Here is a 25,594-nt window from a genome sequence, read left to right on the forward strand (position 1 = left end):
CAGGAAACAATGCTTCAGATATATATATATATATATATATATATATATATATTTTTTTTTTTTTTTTTAAACTACCAATCCTCAGGAACTTTCTCCATGCTAAAATGATCATATGTTATCTTCTTAAATCTTTGCAATTACGGGATATATCCCCATTTCACAGATGGAGAATTTGAGGTCAAAAGGTTTAAGTAATACACCCAGGACCTCACGGGTGGGAAATGGCACAGCCAGGATTCAAACCAAGTTCTGCCTGAGTCTTAAGACTTGCTGCCCATCACTCAGGGATAGCGACAGGTTTAGATTTGCAGAAGCTTAGATACGGACTTGGTGCTAGAAGTTTCCATGGAGGTTTGCAGAGGTTTGCAGAGACAAGCCAGGTCCAGATAAAGGGTGGGATGCAAAGCTTTCCTCCAAGCCAGTCTGGGAATCCACTAATGAGACTCAGTAATTCTTACGCCCAGAAGGAAGGCCTTGAGAGATAAAGAAATTGCCTGGAGTCAGAAGCCTGGGTATGCTGGTTCCTTTCATCTGGGATACAAAGGTATCCAGCAGCTGTCGATTGTACATGAAAAAAAAAAAAAAAATGTTTCCTGCCACAGGGCGCCAAGAATGGAACTGGGGCAGGTAGACCCGGACGCAGCCCAGGAAGGGAGCTGCCTGACGGGCGGGTCCAGAGCAGCTCCATCGGTGGCACAGAGTCCAACTTGGGAGTTAATGAACTCCATCTTTATCGACTCCGTCTTGACTCCAGCGCTCCCCTCCTTTCCCTTGAATTATTTCCAGCGCTTCCACACCCTTCCCTCCCACTGCCTTCCACGCGTCCTATGTGCAGCCGCCGCCGCCAGAGCAATATTTCTGAACGCGTTATCAGCCCGTGTCCGTCTCCTGTTTCAAACCCTTCAGCACTTTCCTGTTGCCCAAATCGGAGAAGCTCAGGTTCTAACAGGCTTACCCAGAGCCCATGGCAAACTCTGAGAAGCAAACAGCACAGCGGTCCTCGGAGCCCCAACTGACCACGATATGGACCCGAAGTCAGTGTTTTTCAGACTGGAAGGTCCACTCCACGGGTGGAGGCCGAAATCACTCTAGTTGGTGGGGAGCCACATTTAAAAAAATTAATGAATCAGGGGTGCCGGTGTGGCTCAGTTGGTTGGGCATCTGCCTTGGGCTCAGGGTCCTGGGATGGAGCCCCGTGTGGGGCTCGCTGCATAGTGGGAACTCAGCTTCTCCCTTTGTCCCTGCCCCTCCTCCCCTTTACCCTGGCTCGTGGGCTCTCGATCTCTATCTAGTAAATAAATAAAATCTTAAAAAAAATAAATAAATAAACGAATCAGAAAAGGATAGAGAATAACAGAATGGAATAGAAAATATCAAAATATGTGGATAAGGGTAAGTATTTTTTCCTGAATTTTCATTTTTGTCGTGTATCTGTATCTCTTTCTATAGGTTTATTAAATGTCAATGTAAAAATAAATTTGAGCATGAGTTAGGGTAAAGAAATGTAAAAACAAGAGAAAGAAAAAACATTGCTCCAAGTAGGGGTTTAGTAATCCTCTGACAATTAGCTAGAGCTTGTTTTTGGTTGCAACCAATCTGCTATTCCAAATTTCTTTCATTGTTGCATCCGAGCTGCTATCCAGCCTTCTGTCCTACTTCACTGCTACTCAACACACACACACACACACACACACACACACACACACACAGACCTATAGATCTAAGGTTTCTCCCATCTCTTGTTTTCACAGGCACTGCTCTGTCCTCCTGGGCTGCTTTTCTCCCCCACAAATGTCTTCTCACAAATTCCTACTCCTCCCTAAAGACTGAGTTCAATACCCTTTCCTCTAAGATGCCTTCTTAGACTAGTCTTTTCCTCCCATCCTTCCCCCTTCACAAGCCCAGGGCTAGGGCAAGTTCCCCTCCACCTCCACAAACAGAGCCCCAAGGGCAGGATTCAGCCAGGGAACTCAGCACAGGCACTGGGCTTGTCTTTGGTCAGTTTTCCCCCAAGATCCCATGGGTTCCTTGAGGGGGAGGATCAAAGGTTCCTCTTCCATTCCCCAAGGGAATGCTGCAGAGCCTCATTGGTAGGAGTCTGGAGATCAGTAAACATTTTTCAAATGAATTAAGTAAGCTGTGGGTGCTCCAGATCATGGACCCAGTCCCTGTCTTTGTTGGCCAGGGTTCGGAGCATGGAGTCTGAAGCTGCAAGGCTTGTCTGTCTTCTTCTCCAAATTTCCCCAGTCCTAACGGTGGCCAGGATTGGTGTCACTCATTCCACATGAGGGAGGTGTGCAAGCTTGTCCATTTTCAGACCCTGCTCCGGACTGAAGCTGGACGATTCCTTGGCCATGACTGAAGCAAACTAAGGTTTGCAGCTCATGAATCAGTTCAGAAATGGCGTGGGTGCAAAGAGGTAAAGCGCAGCAAAGGTACCAATTTGGCAGCGATAAAGCTATCGTTCTTGGAAGTGGAAGATCAATTTTAAATAATCAACACAAAACATTATCTTCGAATTGATGCCAAGTGGCCCAGAAGATGTTTGCAGTATATCCTTCCCCATCTCTCTCTATTCAGGGAGAACTTGAGCAGAAATTTGGGTTAAAGGAAGGATAATGTAGGAGAAGGGCACGGGTATTGGTTTTCACCAATGACACTAGCCTCTAAATGGCTGAAATTGACAACTATAAACCTGAGACACTGTCCTGTTCTCATCATCTTTCATGCCTAGTAGGCATGCTCTAAAGGGATAAAAAGGTATCTGTTAAACCACTTGGTCCAAACTGCTTGTTAAGGACTCAGGCCATTGGTATTTGAACCTAGCAATGGAGCCTGAACATCTTACTTCCTAGGGAATTCTGCAGTCAGAGGAGAAACCCACCAGATCTCCCAGATCTCCTGAAGGAATGGAGATCATTTTTTCTCTGCCTTTCTGCAGCAGAAAACCCAAACTGATTCACCATCCTAAATGCAGTAACTTCTGCTCTGGTCTGAGGTTATGTCTTAAAACATGCAAAATCCCCTGCCCTTCAGCCCTCCAGCCAGACTCTTCGAGAACCTGGCCAATAATCACACTACTGCAACCGTTCCCATTCAGACTCGCGAAGACCAAGATCTAAGATCTAAGACCAGAATCACGACCCTTTTCCCCTTTTTTTTTCCCCAAAAAATTCTTGCTTTCAAACAGAATTTCTCAACCTTTATCCCAGTGATATAATATGTCAGATAATGCTTCTCGGTACATGGCAGGATGTGGAGCAGTATCCCGATCCCCGGCCTCGCTCCGGTAAATGCTGGTAGCAGCCCCCTCCACAAACAGCTGTGACAACCCAAATCCCTCTGGACATTTCCGAATGTCCCTTTAGGGAACAAAATCACCCCAATAGGCAATCATTGCTATTAGGTCAGTGGTTCCCCCGCCTAACCTAGACCAATGAAATCAAAATATCAGAGAAAGGACCCAGGCAGTGGTATTGTTTAAAAATTCTGCAGGTGACTCTACAGAGCAGGTCCTCCTTTGCAATATTGAATCAAGGTCTTATCTCATTCCTTGACCGTGGCTCTGGCCTGTTGAAGTCCCTGTCTCTATACAACCGGCAGGAATGCCAAATTCAAAATAAGAAATGGTAGCACAGAAATTTAGGAAATGCAAAGGAAAAGAGAGGGAAAAAAAAATAAAGAGAAGGTTTCTACCTGCAACAGGGAAAATGAGGCTGCTGATTTTTTTCTCTTTCCATTGTAAACCAGGATGGGACAGACTTAGACTAAAATGTTCCAAGCAAAAGTCTGATAAGTAGGGGAGCTTCCTCAGCCACGTTCCAGCTTTCCCAGCTAAAGAGGTGTCCCTTTAAGAGGGCTCTGACACAGGCTGTGTCCAAAGGAGAGACACTCAAAGCCAGGTAGGGCCAGCAACTCCTTATACCTGCTCTCCAGAATTCCAATACCTCTGAGAATAAGAGGTTGTGAGGTCAAAGAGATTTGGTCAAGTATTTTTAATATATATTTTATATATATATGTGCATATAAAATTTGGGAGGCATAGGTTAAACACACAGGCCCTGGAATCTCCTTGCCTATGCTATATGCCACTCTCCCAGAAATGAGCTCTCCTTCCTTGCATAAGGTTTCTAAACAGAGAAAATGTATATAGTGTGTTCATAATGGATACTTGGTAAGATTTCACGTTAGCAATTCACTTACCATCATTGTTATTATTTCCTTGACTATGGGATCTTTTTTGCTATCATTCCAGAAAACACCATTTAACATCTCACTGAACTGGAGTTCCATCTAATCTACTTGAAGAAATGCCAGTTGAGACTGAATTTTCCTGCACTACTAGAAATATAACCCCTGTGCCATGGGATGTTAAGATCTATCTGGAATCCGGAGGCTGGTGGCCTCAAGTTCAACCACCAGTATCCTGAGAGGTTCAGTGGTAGACTTCTCCCTTACTGTCATTTGTCTGTAAGCTCCTTGAAGGCAGTCCAAGCTACCTTGTATCTTATTGGTTCCCCAGGGCAGAGCATCTGGAATATCTAGGTACCCAACAGATACTCTTGAACGATTTCCGGATAAGGACCGCATCTCATTCACCTCGGGGCGTCCATCCACCCTGCCCTGGCCCCGTTCATTCAGCCAAGTAGCTTTACCACAAAACCTACTGTGGATATTTTTGTGAAATACATAAGGGAACAATTAGGATATCAGATTAGAGCTGAGATTCATGCAAGTCTGAAATAAATGTGCGAGACAGTTAGGCAATCAGACTTGGTTTCCCAAGATTTGATTTACACTCAACTTTCAGGTATTTATTTAGGGCTCTGAGGAAGGCACACCATGAGCCACAAACCACTAGCTCAGCAACCTGGAGGGAAAACCACTCAATATGAAACCACCTTTCATGTAACTGCTACATTTTGCAATTACTGATGAGCTCAAAGTCAGGAAAAAATAAACAGAAAATAATACACAAAAAGGCAGGAAATAACTTTGGATCAAACTGCCTTTTTTTTTTTTTAAGTAACAAATACTAAGGGACAAGACTGATTTCTAAATTATCTCGAGAACAAAAGAAATCATTTCTAGTAATGCCATCAGCCATCTGAGATAAAGGGGTAAATTCTGATTTATATAGGTCCTGCCAAATTCCAAGGTCCAAATGTTTGATAGCAAGTTACTTCTCACCACAAGCACAGAAGGCATTTCATAGGACCTCCATTTTGCAAATGAGAAGCCTGAACCTCAGAGACGTTCTAACTTGCCCAAGGGCAGAGGGAGTTTCTCAGTATCTGATGATAAACAGGGTTACTTAGACAAAGTCATAAGAGCATATGGTAAGGGCTCCGCTGTGGGATCTCAGAGACCGGCTTCTGGTTCCCAGCTGAGCCACTTCCTCAGACACGCGACGTGGACAATTTACTTAGCCTCTTGGTGCCTACATTTTCTTATTCATAATATGGACAATAATAGCATTTCCCTCCCAGAATGGCCATGAGTATTTAATGACTAATGTATGTATGGGCTTAACAGAAAGTGAAAATCAATGATTTTATTCGAATGATGATTTAGAACCTTAATGAAAAATAATTTGCAGATAGAAGAACATCTAAACTGTACAAAGCATTCTCACGTGAACTGTAACTCATTGGACCTGGTGGGTAGGACAGACGGACATCATTATCCCTTCCCACAGAGGAGAAAATTGAGGACCTGAACACTTCCTTATCCATTCCTATCTGTGGAATGATAACGGTGTGCTTACTGATTCTTGTTTTGCTTCTAGCCTCCAATCTCAACTCTGAGTTCGAGGGAGGAGGGGGTGGACACTACTGGTGGTGTGTGTGTTCATGTCTGTGTGCAAGCACACTTCATTGTTTTCTTTTGGTCATATCTGTATGACTGAACCATAGCACAACTCATGGCATAGGACTGATGCTAAATTCTATGAATGAATGATACACAAAATGCACTGGCCCAGGATGAGAAAGCCAGAAAGTGGGTCCAAAATAAACAAAGCCTGAGTCTCTGCATTCCAAGTCCAGTCCTCTCCACTACTCCAGGCAATACCTTCAGAGGACAAGATTTCATGGAATCATGGGATTTCAGAAAAGGCAAAGATCTTGAAGATCACCTTGGCTAACACTCTCATTTTGCAGACGACAAAATAGAAGCTCCAAAATCCCATTATTTGGGCCAAAAGCATGCATGGAAGAGGCAGAAGAGGTGGGCCAGTGCCCAGGTTCCCTAACTCTGAGATCAACGATGTTGGCAGGTGCATGCAGAAAATCGCCCAGCCTCCATGCTTCCGCTCAGACTGAGGCATGACAGAGCGTGTGCTTTGGGCACCTAAACCACTATTTGTATGCATCTTATGGCCTGGCTTGTGAAGCAACCCGAGAAAAGGTTTCTGCTGGGATTTGACGGGAAAAACTCCCTTCCTTATCTGTGGCACTGACTCCTTGTCCTGAGTCTATGACCTGAAACCAGCCTCTGCGTGCATATGATGAGGAGGAAAGAAGTGGCCTTAACCCACTGAAGTGAGGAGAGGAGATCTCCCCTCAGATTCTTTCTGAAGCTCCCAGATCAGCCTGGGGCCCAGCTTGAGTGCAGGGTGGGGGAAAGCTAGCCGAAGCTGGAGGGCTAGGGCACCTCCATAAGGCCGGCTGTCTAGCACAAGACAGTGTGGCACGTTCCTGGAGAAAAGCCTTGTTGTCATGATGCAAATGTCGAGTGTTTGATATGCTGGGTCTACGTGAGCACACAGGGAGGCGCATTGGAAATCGCCGGAAGACGTGTTTTCATGCTTTAACAAAGCAGCATGCGATGAGGACAAAGTGTCACTTGACAACCACCCTGAGGAGCATGTCCTAGTTGACTGTGGCTCAGGTCTGAATCTGGCCTGGAGAGGCACACTTGTCTCTGGGTACATATCTGCACGTGTGTCCATGTGCCGATCAGGTCAGGAACCCCACCTGGTCTTTGCACATAGTAGGTTCCAAATCAATGTTGATGGTATTAATGATCTCCCAGTTATATCTACCCTGCACTTTCTTCTCTGTAGCACTTAGTGTGCGTGTGTGTGTGTGCGCGTGCATGCATGTATGTGTTTAATTAATGTCAGTCTCTCCTAGGAGAGCAGGGACCTTGTTTGTTTTACTCATCATTGTATTGTCTGCCCCAAACACGGTGCTGGGCCTCTAGCCGGTACTTAATAATTATTTGAGGATTAAATAAATGAAGGAAGGAATAACTAGATGACCAGGGGCCTGACTTCTGGGTCGAACTCCATCATTTAATTAACCACGTGACCTCGGTTAAATCTTATACTTAATTTTAGAACTAGAAAGCATCCTAGAAATCAGCCCGTTGGATGACAGCATGCTTTGCTTTAGCAATGGGATCCCAAAGAAAGCATATGGAACATCAGAACACGAGAGTGGAAGAGTAAGACCATCTCTGTGTAAATGCTGTGTACGGCTGGGGGGTCCTGCCTGGTCACCCCCCACACAAAGACAATTTGCTTGTCGTGCTACACTGCAATAGCTTTTATGACTTCTTTCATTGATTCTCAAGGTTTTAAAAGAGCATAGGCTGAAAACCACTGACGTTATCAAGGCTACCATCTGATGGGTGGGGAAGGTGGGATCCAAGAGAGGAAGGAGTTTGCCTAATGTCACAAGACTGGTGCCCAGAAAGCTGGCGTTAGTATCCAGATGTCCTGACCCCCAACCTCATTAAGAACCTTTACCTTCTTAGTTCTCTCTAAAACCAGGCCCCAAATATTTACAAAGTGGTTGTGAGGAAAAATGTTTGTAAGAGCCCCTGCAGAGTTCAGGAACACTCAATGTGTGGACACCATGGTGGCCAGAAGGAGGGCTCTGGGGTCAGGTGGGTCCATATTTGGATCCCAGCTCTGTTCCTTACCACCCGGATGAGCTGGAGCCAGGCACTCAGCCTCCCCAAGTCCTGGTTTTCCAATCCGCAAAATGCCAAGGCACTGTTCACCTCAGAGATTGTTGTGAGATGTCAATGACATCCTTTGATGGCCCATCATAAGTGCTCTATGGTTCTACTCAGGGTATCCACGTGGGTCTAGGGTACTTCAACAGTCATCACAGGCATCGGTTAATCATCCACCACGCACGCTAGCTACCTTCCAAACCCCAAGCACAGCCATCATGTTCAAGCATTACTACTCATCTCCAATCCCCAAGGTCTAGCACAGGGGCAGGCCTATGGCAGTTGTTAAGAAACATTTGTAAATAATGAATGGATGCCTTTCTTTCTATCACATTCATCGGTATGGTTACGAATTTACAGTCAGACTTTCTTTCCAGTCCGGCATCCACCATTTTTCAGCTACAGGACTTTATTCAAAAGTCAGTCATCTTCTGATCTTTAAAATGGAAATGTGAACCCCAGTCATTCAGCTGTAAGGTGTCCTCAGGTGGCCCACATGGAAGCGAAAGCCAACATGTCAAACCAAGATGTGATCGTTGTCTGACAAAACGCAGACAGGGTAAAATACCTGCATCTCCACCACTTGTTCTGTTCCCTTAAATCCTCCGTCTCAGCCTGAGTCTTTCCCGGTCCCTGCGACGTCAGAGAACAGTGTGTTCTGTCGAGTCATTGGGGAGTGCCCACGTTTGGTTTACGCAGGTTCACAAAGAACCATGGCTATATTACACCAGAAATTATGCCGAGGACCCAACTTTGAAATAATGTAGGTAACTCTCATTCTTAGGTGGTGTAGGAATAGTTCTCCCAAGCACTGGTCTTCTGAATCAATAATTTAAAATTCCAATATTCTCTTTTGAAAGAAACTCCCTATTTTTCACCCTTGCGCTCCTTCCCCCTTTCCTGCACACCCCATATCCATGCTCCCATGTGTTTCTGCTTTCTCTCGTTCCCAGAGGACCTTCCCCCAGTAACTCTCTGATCACTTAGCACCCTTCAAGGCTCATCTGTGAGCTCTTTCATAGATGGAAACTTGCAAAACCTCAGCCACTATTCAACGTAGGATTTGAATATTCAGCATTAATTCACATCCCTAGCCTACAATGTCACAAAATGTGCAAAGGAGACACGCCCATTGTCATAACATATACAAAGAAGATTTACAATCTAAACGCATACCTTCCCAGATGCAGGTCAGGGTCCTTTCCTCCACCATGCTCCTTGGTTCTCCCATTCTAAATGGCCCAGAATGGTTAAGGATATGCCTCTTCTTCCTTGACCTTAAGACAAAAACTATACCTCTAGAGAATTTCTTGCATCCCCCAACTCATTTAAGTCCACAACATTGATTGCGTGTTTCTGATACACGATAGGACAAAACCACTCAAGAGATCTAGAATTGAATTGCATCTAAGTCCTGCCCTCAATGGGTTTCTAGTTACGTGAGAAAGGAATACAAAGATGCACTCTAATTTCAGACCGTTTAAAACTAAGGGGATATATGTATAGAGAGCCGTGAGAATATCAAAGAGAAGGTAAAAGAGTGGAATGGGGAGAATTGAAGATGGTTTCAAAGAGGAAAAAACTTTGGGCTAAGTCCTTTTGGGTGAGCGACATTCCAACAGATCAAGAACCAAATCAGAAAAGGCTATTCTTTGACGGTCCCTACTTGTTTCCAGATGCATGAATAGGTTTAGGTAGGAGGCTGGTACATTAATAGCATTTGCCAACAACACTACCTTCATCTGATGTGGTTGGTTAAAAATCCTGTGACTGTGGGTGCAGATAAAACACGGTATGAAGCTGAGGCCTATCACATACTGCCAGTGGGACTTCAGGCAAATCATTTGGCCTAGCTGAAAACCAGTGACGTCGTGCGTAAAATGGAGAGAACAAGTAGAGTCTACCCATGACGACTATGACGAAGGCTTAACTGAGATCGTGTATACCAGGCAGTAAGCACCGTCCACGCCTGGCCCACAGTCAGCACTCAGTAGATGTTAGCTATTTGCTCTTGTCCTTGTCATGGTTCATCTCTTGTGCAAAGTACAAAAACAAGGTGAAACTACAAACAGCCTCCTGACCCCTTGGCCCATTGTTCCTCCATATGGCGAGACCCATACCCACGCCTGACCCCAAATAGCACTCTACGAATGAAAGGCACAGGAGATGGGGACAAGCTCAACCCAGGTCTTACCTGTATATTTTATATCTGGTTGTAAATCCTTGACGGTGTCTTTCCACAAAGGATAGGTAGCTCCTGGAGTGGTGGAAAGGCCCCCTGTCTGAAATAAGCCAATCAAATTCCTTGGAGACATGTTGGTCTGTCCCAGCTGGTTCCTGGTGGGAGGGCTGCACTGAGATACGGCCCCATACAAACAGGAAGTAGAGGAGCTCAACAAACCTCCAGTTCATGCTTTTCTGCCGGCCTTTTTCCTCTCATTCTTGCTCCATTCTGTGGAGTCCTGAGGAGAAAGAATTTAAAAAAAAGAAAAAAAAAGGAGAGAGAGAGAAAAAAAAAAGGACAAGAAAGAAAGGGAGACAGGAAAGAGAGAGAGAAAAAAATAAACAAAATAAAAGGAAGAGAAAGACACAGGAAAAAAAAATGCTGTTAACATACCTTCATAATATTACATCAGTCCAGTGTGTTAAGGTTTACAAAAACCAGAATGACTTCTGGTGAAGGGCATGGCCTCTCCAGAGATCTGGGCTCACGTTCCTGCTTTGCCATGAGCACGGTGCGTGCCTGAGCACAGACCGATGCTTAGCCTCGTAAGGACGCAGCCTCCTCAGGTGCAGAACAGAGGGTGGGATTCGATGCCTCTACCTTGGCACTTGTCACACCATAGGTGTTTCGGGCAAATGTGTTCGAAGGATGAATGGAAGGAAAGGAGACAGAACCTGGGTCCCCTATGTCCAGGGAGGCATGTGGAGACAGAAGCACAAGAGACCAGAGAATTCACCGCTGAGGGTTCCGAGCCTCAAGGTTCCCTGGTGTTCAGACGGGAAACTAAGGGCCAAGGGATCAGGTGGGTCCTTGCCCACCTCTTCTTTTGTGGGGGTTGATAGCATAGCACCCTGGTACCATACTGGAGAAATTTTTAAGACTGAGGGAGAGCTGGGGCGGAGGCTCTTTGTGGGGAGGAGAGAAGAGAGACCACGGGCCATGCTTAGCCTTTGGATACTTACAAGTTTGCAAGAGTACACGTTTGTATCTACCTTCGTTTTCTACTTACTAGCTTAGCGTCCGGCTTATTCTAGAAGAGCTTATCTTCCTCAACATTGAAAGGCAGCCTTGAATCCAGGTCCCACCAGTTATCAACAGTATCATTTCAGGCAAGTCACTGAACATCCCTGTGTCCCCCTACCCCATCTATAAAACGTGGTGTGAGAATGGACTGACATAATTTATGTACAATGTCCCACCTAGTGTTTGCCTTTTATTAAGTGCCCAATAAATGGCATCAACGATGATGAGGTTAATGACAATGATGAATGCTGACACTGATCCTGTCCACTTAGTCCCTGCTGGGAGAGTCTCTGTGCGTGGTCTCCACTGCCCTGACCAAGTTCTATGTATTTTCCAGTAGCCAGCAGAGCTCAGACCCTCAAAAATCATCTCCCGTTTCTCTTTCTCTCAAAAAGTGTTAGTTGGGGGCACCTGGGTGACTCAGCCAGTTAAGCATCTGTCTTTTGTTTTTTTTTAATTTATTTGACAGACAGAGATCACAAGTAAGCAGAGAGGCAAGTTAAGCATCTGTCTTGAGCTCAGGTCATGACCCCAGGGTCCTGTCACGGTCCCTATTCCGTGGGGAGTCTGCTTCTCCCTCTCCTTCCTTCTCCTCCCCTGCCCTCGCACTCTCCGTGCGCTCTTTCTCTCTCAAATAAATAAATCTTTTAAAAAGAAGTGTTGGTTGTTCCTTTCTCACAGCTCTGGTTGCTCATTCTGTGTGACTGGGAAAGTTGGTCCTCAGTATCTTTTCTGATGCTTGTTTCTGGGTCTGCTTTCCGCTTTGGCTTTAACTGGCAAGAACCTTTGAAAGACGGTCTCTACACATGGCTCGCTGTGCGACTCAGGACAATCACATCCTTTCTCCAGACCTCAGAGTTTTAGGTCTATCATTTAAAAATGTCAAGGACACATTTTGTCAAGTGTAAAACCACGTATAAACATGAAGACATGGGATACCTTAGTTGTCTACTCTCCTGGCTGAAAATGGGAAGAAAGCAAAGCTAAGAAAGAGGAAAAAACGCAGAAAGACGGCGATGTGAATTTCCTACCCCACGGGCTATTTCCCTCTGTTGCCCAACTGAACCATTTTATTATGAGGAGCTGCAGAAGTCTCCTCGGCGCAGCAAGCCCCCACTGTCAGGTCCCAGGACGGAAGCACGTGAGCCGAGGGGTGGGCTGGCAGAAGCGGTGGCCTGAAGTTTCGCTCAGAGCCTAAAACAAAGCCGTCCATGCCGGGCGCAGAACTGCAGCAGCGGCAGCTGCCAACCTTCTGCCGGAGCCCACCTGAGTGGCAAGCGCGGGGGGTGGAGGGGATTGTTCGCAGATCCTGGTGGGGAGCTACCGCACACTGACAGCACAGCATGCCCCCCTTTCAGCCTTCACCAAGGCTCGGGAGTGGGTGCGGGGTGGAAGCGCAGGGGAGAGTGCTTGGCTACGAGGCCGTCTGTGAGCAGCCAGGATGGGGAGCACTGCAGCTTTCAGATGGAGAATGAGCCTATCCATGGAATGGCAATGCGTGCGTGCAGGGTGTGTGTGTGTGTGTGTGTGAGAGAGAGAGAGAGAGAGAGAGAGAGAGAGAGAGCAAGCACGCTCTCAGCCCATAGGCCTAGAATTAGCCAACATTTGAACCATCGAATCCACTGTTTCCCAAGTGGCAGCCACATTGCCCCCCGCTCCCCACACACACAAGGGACAACTTCGAATGTCCTGATGGAGGGTGCTTGGCTGGCTTCTCGTGGGTAGCAGTCAGGGATTCTGCTCAACATCCCGCAATGCCCAGGACGGCCCTACCAGAAAGAACCCTGGACACAAATGTCAGTCGTGCAAAGTTAAACCCTGGCTAACCCAACTGTTTTTTCTTAAGACCGTGACTAGGCCAGGCACCTGTCTTCCAGGTCCTGGCCATCATTCCGTCTCGGCAGGGCAGCGGGTACATGTGGCTGTGTTTGAGACTTCTCTGTCACCGGGGCTTGTGAGATACTCTGCATTCCAGCAAGTGGGTTTGACTCATGGAAGAATTGTGTGAACATATCTCTGCTGATTTAGAAAATCACGATAATGCACAGAAAAAAAAAATGAAACTAAAAATGAAAAATTTCTAAGGGTGCCTTTTAATAGACATGGATATTTTGCTGGGCGAGAACGTATGCATGTTCCCGAAATGTCTTATCAGGGAGACACAGGGACTCTCACTCCGTGAACAGGCCCATAATAGCACCAACTGTACCAGAGACCCAGGATAATAGAAGGGACCCGTGACTGATATTTATTGAGCATCTACTGTGGGATTGGGTCTAAAAAAAGTCTGTTGTCTTGGTAGTAGCCAAAGCACCCAGTACAGACTAGATGTTAATAACGGTTTCTTCACGAGGTTTCTTCACAGACGGCTACGCATTTAAGAGGTGAACACTTCGGGGCTTGGAGACACGGAGTGAATTTCCTAAGCTCAAAACTAATCCACATCTATCCTTTTATAAAATCTCTAGAGTTTCCACTACATTCCCCTGCCTCACTGCACGCCTGCTGCAATGAGGTCCCACCCTCCAGAGAGTCAGCTTATGGGGAGGGGGAGGTCACCCCCATGCAAGAGGAATTCTAATACGAAATACGCTGTCGTGACAATGACAACAACTAAAGAAAAAACGTCCAGTGGAGGAGCAGAGGCCAAGGTTTTATTCTCAACAAAGAGACCAGGAAGGATCCTATAGGAGAGGCGGTATTTGAGCAGGTCCTTAAATAGCACGGAAGGTTTTATTCAGCAGAGACAGGAAAGGGAAATCCTAGCAGAGCTGGTGGCGTCCAACAAGTCTAGGGGGTGGGAGAGAGCAGGAGGATGGGTGGGTGCTCACGGAAGCACACAGGACAGCAGGGGCTTTCGTGAGAACAGAGCCCATGAGCTTTACCTCTGTGTGTGTGTCTCTCCCTCCCCCCAACCCCCGCTGACCTGCCAAGAGGTTTTGGAGCAGAGACCTGAAGGAAAGGAAGGAGTGAGCGGTGCGGATGCCTGAGAGCAAAGGAAATGTCCGTGGAAGGAAGGAAATGAGGGAGGGTTGGCACCGGTTTACCTCTGGATGTGGTCGGAGGCCACCTATAGGGGAGGTTCCAGCAGTTGGGTGCTGGCGAGTCCGTTGGAGGAAGGACTCTCGCACTCCCTGAGCACTGAGGACGTGCTCGGAACCGCAGAGCGGCTCTGCACGGGTGCTCTCGCAGCAACACGGGAACAAGTTACCGTCCCCGCCTGACTCATGTGGGGAGGGGAACCTGAGGTCTGGAAAAGATAAGTCGGTGGCCCCGCACCACAAAGCTGGCAAACAGCAGAGCTAGAACTGGAGGCCGCGCTGGTCCATGTGGGAACCACTGACCACACGTAGCTCTGAAGCATTTGCAATCCAAATCGCGGGTCCAAACTGAGATGTGCTGAATGAAATACACACTCACTGGATTTCAGGACTCAGTAGGAATAAAAAAAATCTAAAATATTTCCCTAATATTTATATTGATTACATATTGAAATATTACTGTTTTGGCTGTAGTAGGTTAAATAAGATGTGTTATTAGGGGGCGCCTGGGTGGCTCAGTGGGTTAAAGCCTCTGCCTTCGGCTCGGGTCATGATCCCATGGTCCTGGGATCGAGCCCTGCATTGGGCTCTCTGCTCGGCAGGGAGCCTGCTTCCTCCTCTCTCTCTCTGCCTGCCTCTCTGCCTACTTGTGATCTTTATCTGTCAAATAAATAAATAAAATCTTTAAAAAAAAAAAAAGATGTGTTATGAGAATTTCTTTCCTATCATTGTTTGAATGTGGCCGCTAAAGCTTTAAAATTACACACATGGACAGTGTGTCCTTTGATTGGACGGTGTGGAGCTAGGAAGAGCCTTTTCTGCTTTATGACTCTGCCCGGGAAGGTCACTCATCAATCCCCACATTTTTATCAACATTGGGAGAATCCAATTCACTGTCCCCTGCAGCTGTTGGGTTGAGCCACTGTCCGCTTGCCTCCTTGGCCAAAATCAATAAACAAATAGACAATAAGTATATTATAAATGCAAACTCCCCTGCTCAAGGGCCACAGCCCCCAATCCTCTGAGCTAGAGAGTCCTGGACATCTACTACCATGCCTTTGAGGACTGCTATTTTCCCAATATTCATAAAGGAAACTTCCTGCCACTGGGGTTTAGAGCCTGTGAAAGAGAGGCTGGTTCTATTCCAAGCATTGCCCTTGACCTCCTGTGACCCTGAGTGAGTCACAGGCCTGCTGCTGCTAGATGCCCTGGTGGATGGGGAGCTGCTGATGGGGGCTGTGGCCTGGAGAGCATGTGGGCCCTTGGCTGAACCGTGCTATATATAAGCCTGGAGTGTTATTAAGGGAATCGGGTTCATCCCACACAGAGCACACTCTCTAACCGTTGCCATTGTAAATTATTTACATCAGAGGAGCACATGCAGGACAAAGAGACAGAGAAGGGTCTTCCAGCAGCATGATCACCAAGCTCCTCCCCAGGAGCCCTCTGCTTGGATTGCTGGGCCATCACTCACATTCTGGGCCAGAGAGTAGAAAGGCATCACCCCCTCGGTCTCCCATTCTAGAGGACCCTGAGGCTGACTGCCTGATCTGAGGTCACCCACCGTGCCTGCCTCCTAAGCCAGGGACATCCTGACAACCTCATCCAGGCTTCAACATCTACACCTGGATCTCTGGAATACATTTCTCACCAGATAGCCATCTACAAAACTGGGTGACCATAAGCACACAAGAAATCTCCCTGGTGCCTCACTTTCTCCATCTGTGAAATGTGGGCAGTATCGGAAGATACAATATTGGAACACCTGGGTGGCTCAGCGGGTTAAAGCCTCTGCCTTCAGCTCAGGTCATGATTCCACGGTCCCGGGATGGAGCCCTGCATCAGGCTCTCTGCTCGGCAGGGAGCCTGCTTCCCTTCCTCTCTCTCTGCCTGCCTCTCTGCCTACTTGTGATCTCTGTCTGTCAAATAAATAAATAAAATATTTTTTTAAAAAAAGGTACAATATCTCTTAGAGATCAGATAAGGATTAAATGGGATTTTTTTTTATTTTTTAAAGATTTTATTTTTATTTGAGAGAGAGTGAGTGAGAGAGGCAGAGGGAGAGGGAGAAACAGACTCCCTGCTGAACAGAGCCAGACATGGAGGCTCATTCCCAGGACCCTGAGATGATGACCTGAGCTGAGGGCAGACCCTTAACCCACTGGGCCACCCAGGCGCCCTAAATGGAATTTGAAAATGCAACTATTTTAATCTCAGTTCACCCGAAGCTCAAATTAATAGGTATGATATTCTAGAGAGAGGTATATGCCCACTCTACAGGACTTAAAAAAAGGTAGCCAAAATATACCTTTTGAGATTCTTAACGCACACGATGGCATAAAGAGTTGGATGCTGGGATCAGGAGCAGAGCCTGAGTGAGAAGTAGCTTTGTGCTGTGAACACTCCTGCTCACCCCCCAAACAGGGAGCTGATATCAGAGGGTTAGCCCTGCACTTCGGGCTTCAACAAGATCACTCAAAGAACACGATCAATGTTCCCCAGGGGCTTTGGGGGGGGTGGGATATGGCTGATCGGTGTCTAACTCATACCGGAGAAATCTGAAAAAAGAATTCTAAAGAGGGAAACCTAAGGAGGGACAGGCTGAAACCTGGTGTAGAGTAGAGGCTACAATTTGAGAAGTGACCGCTTAGCTCATTCCTAAAAGGAATGTGTTCCCCATGGATCCTGCGTGAGGGGCATACAAAAGAAAGCCAGGAGAGGTTGCCCTAGATTCCCACCTGGAGGGAGAGGTGATCCCAGCAAAAGGAAACTAGAATCGCACTGCCATTTACCAAGGGTCCCCTACTGGTCCGTAAGCAGCTGGAAAGAGGTGCATTTCCTTTCATCAAAGGAATCACAAGTAAGGGATCCCAGAGAAGAAGGGAAGCTTCAGATATTTCCCCAAAGTGCTTATATGTGAAAAACATTAGCACTAAACCTGCTAAGCCCTGGGAGAACTGATGCTAACTCTTCCAAAAAGTACTAGTTGAGGAAGACATGCTCTTTCTTTGTCCGTTCATTCTTGACCAAATCTTGCATCTTGATCAAGACATGAGCAAGGTTAGCAAGATGAAGGAGACAGACCAAAACCATAAGCCGCAGAAAGACAGCAGAGCGTGGGGGAAGAGTGATGTCGCCACCTTAAATAAAATTCAATTTATTTGTTGTAATATACTGACCTAGACCCTGAACCAAAACCATATGTGAGGGAAAGAGGTGAACATAACTTGAAAAAATCATGGACTTCCCTTGACTTTCATCCAAATGTCAGGGAAGACCTGATTAGAAAGTAAGTTTAAACAGTGGAAGACTAAAATCAAACTCTGTCTGTTCGTTTTTCCTATTTTACTCTATGAATCCTGTTTGATCAGAGTAAAGATTTCATGCATTAAAACACTTCACTCAATGCCCTGTTCCAGGTAAAAGTCCCATGAAGTCCAATTAGAATTCGCTAGTCAGGGCACACGAAGCTAGAAAGAATCCTAGAAGTTCTGGTGCACGTGTTTATTACTATTTTCAATACTCAGACCAAACAGGAGATAGTCACAAACCACGAGGTGTACTGGAGTGAAAAGTGGGAGCCTGACAGCGTGGAGAAGCTGGGTTCCATCTTTCCTCACTTTCAGTGCACTGTGATGCCTTGGCGTTTACCTGTGCCTAGTGATAGGGAGTTTAAAATTACATGATCCGATTTAACTAAACCAGCTGTCACGAAATGGTCACATGGCTTACAAGGAAATGAAGGATTTACCAGAGTTATAATTTAAGCCAATGGGAACAAGAAAATGATGGAAGATCAGCCACATTACATTGCCAAACCAAAACACGGAGGATCTAATTAGATTTGTCTGGAATTGGCCAAAATAATTTAAGATGATCGAGAGGACTAGTGACACTATGGATTTATATTCACTATTATTAATGCTGACCCTTGCTCTAAGTAAACATCATGCAGCAGGGAATTGTGATATTACCTGACAAAGACAACATGAGTAAGTAATTTATACACATACATTCATAGGGAAGTGTTTAGTCAACCATTTTAACTGGTAGGTGTGTGATTATAAAAAAAAAAAATCTAGAAACCACTGGAATAAGTATTCATTATAATTCATGTATTTTATATTATTTCAACCACATAATCAACATCTCTAGGAATCCTGGATTTCTCAATCCAGGATTCTCAATTCTCAAACTCAAAGTATCCCAGACTAAAGCAATCATCAGTCTCTCAAACTTCCCCTTCTCTGGTATTCCCCATTCGAGAGAACCACAGTCTGTGACGTTCCATTCCTGTGGGAGGCCTGAGATCATTCCGGAAGTCTGCTTTGACTCCGTTCAACCAGATCCACCACCAGCACCACCATCTCCACAGCCTGCTAAGTTGTTTTCCTCTCCAGCCACTTTTTTTTTTTGACCACTCTGTCCTTCTCTGTGAACCTCAGTGTGATACTGTACATCTTTGGCTTCTCACTCTCTCTCCCTTGCACAATTTACCTGAGAAATATCTCTCTCTCTCTTTTTTTTTTTAAGATTTTATTTATTTATCTATTTATTTGGCAGAGAGACAGAGAAAGAGAGATCACAAGTAGTCAAAGAGGCAGGCAAAGGGAAGGGGAAAGCAGGTTCCCTGCTGATCAGAGAGCCCAATGTGGGGTTTGATCCCAGGACTCTGGGATCATGACCTGAGCCAAAGGCAGAGGCCCAACCCACTGAGCCAACCAGGTGCCCCAGAAATATCTCTTTTTGAAGCCCATTTCATCTTGCTATCTGTCATTCAAAACATGGCTCTCTCTCACTTGGGACTATGACAATCATCTTCCCACTGGTCTTCCTGCTTCATGTATCTCTGCCGCCTCCAACCTAAGCACCACTGTGGTTGCCAGATGGATTTTTCCAAACACAGATATGACTGTGACACCCCTCCCCCTTCATTGAACAACTCAGTAGTTCTGTGGTGGATCACCTTACCTCTTAGTCTTGCATTTAGCAATGTTTATGTGCTGCATCTCATATATACTCGCCATTTCCTACATCTACTTTTTCACATCCCACCCTCCACTTATCCAGTTCTCTAGAAAACTCCCCCCAACCACATTGACCAAACACTATCAACTTTGATGACTCACGCTGCTCATGCTGTTCCCTCTTCTTGTGCTGTCCTGACCCATTTCCCAATTTTGCAATAGGCTCTTCATGCTTTACATTATATTTTAACTGAAGCAGTAAGATGGTGAAAGACCACTGTGTACCTAGGCTATGCTAGATACTATGCCAGACTCTTTCTCATGGCCCATGACATTCCACCCATTGGACGATCCTACGAAATAGATAGCATTAGTAGATCATGTTTTGTAGATGACAAAACTGAGACTCTTTTTTAAAAAACTGGTTATTTTTCCAATGTCACTTTTTTTTAATGGACAGAATTAAACGTCAACGCAAGCCAATTCTATGTTCTATGACTCAGTGCTTGAACACACCAAAGTAAGAAACTACACCATCCTCAAGTTGTGGTTTCCTTGTTTTGACAATCATGAACAACCACAAATTAACTGTGAGGATGTTAATGAAGAGAATGGCTGATAAGTTAAATTGAGGTGTGAAACTTCTAGAAATGGTGAATCTAGGGAAGGCCATGGTAATCTGAAAGAAAATTGAAATATGTGGACTAATTATTTGTGTGACTTTTGAAAGGATCCAGAAGACTCTTTTTTTGTTTATAATTAACAATGTAAGTTATGCATAGTATCCTTCCTTCATAAATATTTCATTTGGAGCCACATTTAGGAATATGATCTAAATTCAGGGAAACTGCCTTTTAAGCATTCCCTCAAAATTATCAGCAGTCTCTACCAAAGAGCTTTCAAAAAGGAAAGTGAAATGAACATTTTAGAATGTCTTTTCTGGGCCAGTTTGGTAAAATTCAATAAATATTTGTTGAATGTCCCTACAGTTTTAATTAGCTCTCACAGTCCAAAGTAGGAAACGGACAAAGAAATATATATTGCACATAATGTAACAGGGCAAAGATGGGGTATGCCCAATGCTCTGTGGAGCATGGAGCCCCCAGGGAGTGTGTCCAAGAAATGCTCCCTGGAGATGACACCCACGCAAGGCCTAAGGAGATAAAGAGGCATTTATGAGGTGAAAAATGTGAGCTTGATATTTCAGGCCAGGAGAGAAACATGTGAAAGGAATGAAGAAGTGTGGTGTGAATATAAGATCTAAAACATTTCAAAGCTTCCACAGTGGGAATTTTGAAGCAGGGAGTGGCAGGAAATGAAGCAAAGGAGCTAAATAGGGTCACACGCTTTATAATCATGGCTTTACACATGACTGATAGTTTCTTAAAGGCATAGATTCTTCCCCCTCTCCCCATTATAAACCTAGGCTCTGGATCCGATCATAGGGTAGGCACTAAATCAGCACTTATTCAATGAATGAACTCAACAAATCAAGATGTGGGATTTAGACCTCTGGGACCACAGGGAGCCACTGCAGGCTTTTAAACAGAGGGGTTCTATGTTAGAATTTCATTTTAGATGGATTACTCCAAATGTAGGGGCAGGGAACGGATTTAAGAAGGGACATGAATAAAATTGAGGAGGCCATCAGAGTAGTCTAGGTCAGATAGGGTCTGAAAAAGATATCTTATATTTGACAGAAAGTTTAAAAGAACGGAGGATAAAATTAGCAAGATTTGGAGACTGGTTGGATGGGGTGGGAAAGAAAGATGTCTGTGGTGACTCCTAAGTCTGCTTTGATGATCAGACTGATGACAACGTCATGCGTGATAAACAATAATGAAAAAGAATGTCCATTCACGGGACAAGTTCCCTCTTGAACCCGTTGAGTTTGAGGGGTCTGTTGAACATTCAGGTCAGAACTGGACTCTAGAATTCCTCACGCCCAAATCAACAGAGAGGCCAGGGCTAGGAGTAGACATTTGTAAATCAGTATGAACTAATGGTGGTTAGAGCTCTGGAAATGGATGAGAACCCTTGTGTGAGACTCTCGGGTGAGTGGTGGGAAACACGCACAGAGAAATACTTATATTTGGGCAGGATGAGGAAGAAAAGAAAGAACCCCATGAGGTAGAATAAGAAGGGACTGTAAGAGGAGGAGGAGAACAAGAATCAAGAGAGAATATTGTCAACAAAGCCAAAGGAGCAGAAATGTTTAAGAGAAGAGCCCAACAAGATAAGGACTCAAAATGCTTATTGGAATTAAGAATACAGAGGTGGTGACAGTTTTCAGTGCTTCGGTGGGAACCGAATATTCATTGAAAGAGATTAAGGTGTGAATGGGGCATGAGTACACAGAGGCAGAGAGTGTAGAGCACTTGGCAAAGAAAGGAAGATCAAAAAATCATTAGCCAAGGCTCCTTTTCTCTCCACCAGAGAGGAAAGTGAACAGTCAATGGAGGATTTTGTTTTTTCTTCATAGGATGAGGATATTTATAAACGCTGAGGACAGATATAGAATTAAAGGAAAAAAGAAAAATAGGACCGAGAAAAGAAATTAGTGCTGACTGAAAAGAACAGCATGGGGTTCTGGCATTGGGATAGAATGCCAGCCTCTGTACCAGCCACTGGGGAATCAAAGAAAAATAAGAAAGTGTCCACGGCTTTAGGGAGCCACAGAGCTGGTAAGGGAGATAAATCTGTATACTCCAAGTCTGAAGACAATGGATTGAGTTTTATCAGAGATCTAAACAGTGTTGTTGGAATAAACAGAAAGTAAGTCAAACAGAGCCTATTAAAGAGGTCTTCTCAGGGGTGGTGAGATTTTACTAAGGCTCCAATGATTCAAGGAGTGAAGTGGGGGGAAAGGGACAGAAGAGAAGGCACTTCAGGTAGTAGGACCAGTGACAGAATCACGCAAACCCACCTACTGTGTGCAAATCACTAAACCAGACGCTGCCTGGGAAGCAGAGATGAGTGAGAAAAGGTTGCTGGTCCTACAGAAGCATACGGAAGATTCTGGGTTAGGAAGGAATGCCAAAGATGGGAGCTGGCACTACGCAGATGCTCAAAATATAACTGTTTAATAAATAAACAGTGTTCTGCCGAGTTAATGGCTCTAAATTCTTCCCTGTGGCTCATCTATTCTTAATATTCAGTGGAACAAATAAATAAAAACACTTAGGTTTCCATCTGAACCTAAATTTCAACATTTACTCATCAAAAGCTCTGACCCTTGGCTTGATGCGTCCATCAGGTCACTAATGAAAACAGCTGGAAGGATCCTGGTGGATCCATTTGAGTAGAAGCTCCTTGGGCTTTGCTAGTTCTTGTGCAACAGCTTCATTCCTTCTCACAGGGCTTTGTAAACGATGAACCCAAAGAACCGTTACAGGTACAACTGCTGCTTGTCCAGGACAGTCATGGAACCCCAAGGAAGAAGTCAGGGGACACATATCTGAGTGTTTAAGTAGGTGCCGGCTGGGCCATCAGAGATTGAAAAAAATGTGGTCGGTTTGGAGACTCTATGCATCCTCTCCCACTCCTCTCTCTTAAGGCCCTTCTCATCCCATCCCTGCACGCCGGCATGATTCTGGCTGCAAAGGGTTGGGTTCTCACTTGATCTCAGAGCTACTTTAATGTACAGAGGGCAAAGATTAATACCTCTCCTTCCAGAGTTGAGAAAATTAACGTTTAGCAAGGTAATACCTGTAAATTCCTTTAACAAGGCACAAGATTCCCTCAGCTCTCAAGAAGATATGCCTCTGAAGAAGATATGGTTACTATTTCTACGTAACAGGGGAGAACAGTCAGAAACATTCAGCAATTTGCCCTTGGGGTGTGTGTGTGTGTTTTAACCTTAATCCAGCGTAAGTCTGGTTTCCTGTTGTTGGCCACACACAAGGCCCTAGCAGAGAACAACAATTTCTCAACACACATGGGCATTTTTAATAAATGTTCCAGGTAAATACCACATAAACTAAAGCGTAAGATCCACTGTCCTGGCAGAAGAGGCTGATGGGCAGAGTCATTTGAGGCCATTGCTTAATTCCAGGAAAGGCCTCACTGTTGTTCAAAAGTCATGCAGCACCATGAGCGATAACCAGGGTTCTTCCCACCGTCCTTCAAATCTAAATCTCCAACAGAAAATCCTCACGCTGTCTGATTCAGAAGGGCTCATCTAGCCCCATCTCCATGGTTTCAAGAAAACTTCCCACCTCTCTGAGCATGGCTTCCCAGCTACATTGCTTGATTTGGGAACTCTGGGTTTAATCGTTCTCGCCACCATTTTTGAGTCCTGATTCTACTGATTGTGATGAAAATTGATGTGGGAAACAGAGGCAGAAGAAAAAATATTAAATTTCCTTACCTACTGAGAAGCCCTTAAAACAGGCAGAATGACTTGATTCTCCTCTAGGGACTCAACTACCCCCACCTAAAGGCTTTGCTAAGGGCAAAGGACAATCCTAGCCTGACCATCCAGGATCCTGTAAGTCTACTTTAACAATTCCCTTAGGAAACTTTCTCTCTAAACCTCCAAGATAGTGTCGACAATCATTCCCAAGCATATGGCCCACTGATATACATCTAAAGGGTCTCACGAGAAGGCATTATTACTAGTAATAAATAACCTTTCTCCCAAACAATAGCGCCCCTCAAGGTCCTAGAAACCCTGCTTCCAAAATTCCTTAGAGACTTACGCCATCCCTAACCCCCCCTCCCAACTTATAAGTATATAACAGACCACTCCTCACATCCCCGGGGCAGCATCTCTTCCTGCCCACGGGTCCTGTCCCCGTGCTTTAATAAACCACCTTTCTGCACCAAGGACGTCTTAAGAATTCTTTGTTAGCCATCGGCTCCGGACCTCGCCCCACCGAACCTCACTTAGATCCCAGAACTTTATCAAAAATAATTCATGAACATTTAGTGGATGAGAGGAGCCGTGTCAGGAAATTTACAAACTTTATTTCAGACATGGAAGGGATGGAGTTTCAGTTCTGAGTCTCCAGCTCCAGAGACCATGTGGATTTCTGTTTAACTTCTCGTGCTTCTTCTAGCATCACAAGATGGATGTGCTTGTGTTTCAGGAAAATGAAGAGTGTGTGGAATAGACCAGCCAGCTATAGCTGACAGCAGAACCCCAGCTAATCTGCAGGGACAAGAACAGCCCAGTCTAGATGAGTGAGATGGGCTTACCTAGGCTGGCCCACAGGGGAAGGAGCTCTAATAATAAGTGCCAGTTGCTGAAAGCCAATGGGTTGACAGGCTGTGTGCTGGGGAGCTGGGGAGCTAACAGACACACTAGATAATGGTGCCATTCCCATTTCATAGATAAGGAACCTGAGGGTCAGGGAAGCTGAGTCACTTATTCAGAGTCACATCGTGGATAGTTAAGAGTCACCCATGATGTTTGATTCTGGGCACATCTGGGTCTTTGCCTCTACCCTGCACTGTCAGCCCCTGGGTTGTGGGGACATAGTCCCCAAACTCCAGTGCCACGTGACTTTAAGCTAGTTGGGGGGACTTTCGAGTCCTGAGCCTTCTCTGCTTTTAAAATGCACCTTCACTTCCAGACTTCATCAGCAATTCTGAAAGTGAAATCCCAGAATCTGAGGTCTTAAAAAAGAGTCCTAGCTGACTTTACTGCATTTACATGGATGATCTGCCCAGGTGGGGAGCAGGAGAGGAGCGCTGGTCCTGAAAGAGGGGGCAGGAAGTACTTACTGAGGTCCTCTCCTTCTCATTGGCTGGGGATGCAAGGTGTGACCTAATCCATCTATGCATAAGAAAGGAGGCTCACAGGTTTTAAGCCAGAAAGGAACAAGGTGTTTCATGGGGAGCTTGAGGAAAGAAGAAAAAAAAAAAAATGCATCTTTTGGATGAAAGGACCTTAATCTTCAAAACACAAACCATTTTTCCATACCAAAGCTCCTTCAAACCTAGGAAGTCAGCTGAGGCCTCAAGTCAGGGAAACAGCTTGTGTTTTCCAGATTAAGGAGCCTTTGACCCAAAGGATCCATTTTTGTGAAACTCCAAAGGAAGTGCCTGGTCTATTTCTAGCTGCTGCACTCTGGGACGGAGGGATCTTTAAATGCAGACAGAGAAGGTGGCTACCTCCCTGCTGGGACTGGGGCCCAGCACAAGGGAGGCAGTCCATGAATGGGAGACTTCCTAAAGGAGGTCTTTTGCCCCAAAATATCATACCAGCTTCCTTGCCAGGATGCCCCAAATATTCACTACAGAATAAACACAACTTTGGAATATTGAGAGCTCCTGTTTGAGCGAGAGGGCTAATAATACCAAGTGGCAGGAATGGACCTCTATCTAGCACTCTAGAACCGAGAGGCCTCATGACTTCATCTGATTCCCAC

At 45.4% G+C, this 25,594-nt stretch overlaps 1 protein-coding gene across 1 annotated transcript in view; it reads right to left on the minus strand.

The window, feature by feature from the left end:
• LOC111146103 (BMP/retinoic acid inducible neural specific 1) overlaps positions 1-25,594 on the minus strand; it is a 171,476-nt gene that overhangs the window by 113,879 nt on the left and 32,003 nt on the right. The window contains exon 2 of the mRNA XM_022501493.1: positions 10,160-10,427. Coding sequence (XP_022357201.1) covers positions 10,160-10,377 — 218 coding nt within the window. The 5' untranslated portion in view covers positions 10,378-10,427. The remainder of the gene's footprint in view (positions 1-10,159; positions 10,428-25,594) is intronic.

This window comes from Enhydra lutris, unplaced genomic scaffold (assembly GCF_002288905.1).
Source record: "Enhydra lutris kenyoni isolate GAN:26980312 unplaced genomic scaffold, ASM228890v2 scaffoldscaffold13, whole genome shotgun sequence".
Taxonomy (NCBI): domain Eukaryota; kingdom Metazoa; phylum Chordata; class Mammalia; order Carnivora; family Mustelidae; genus Enhydra; species Enhydra lutris.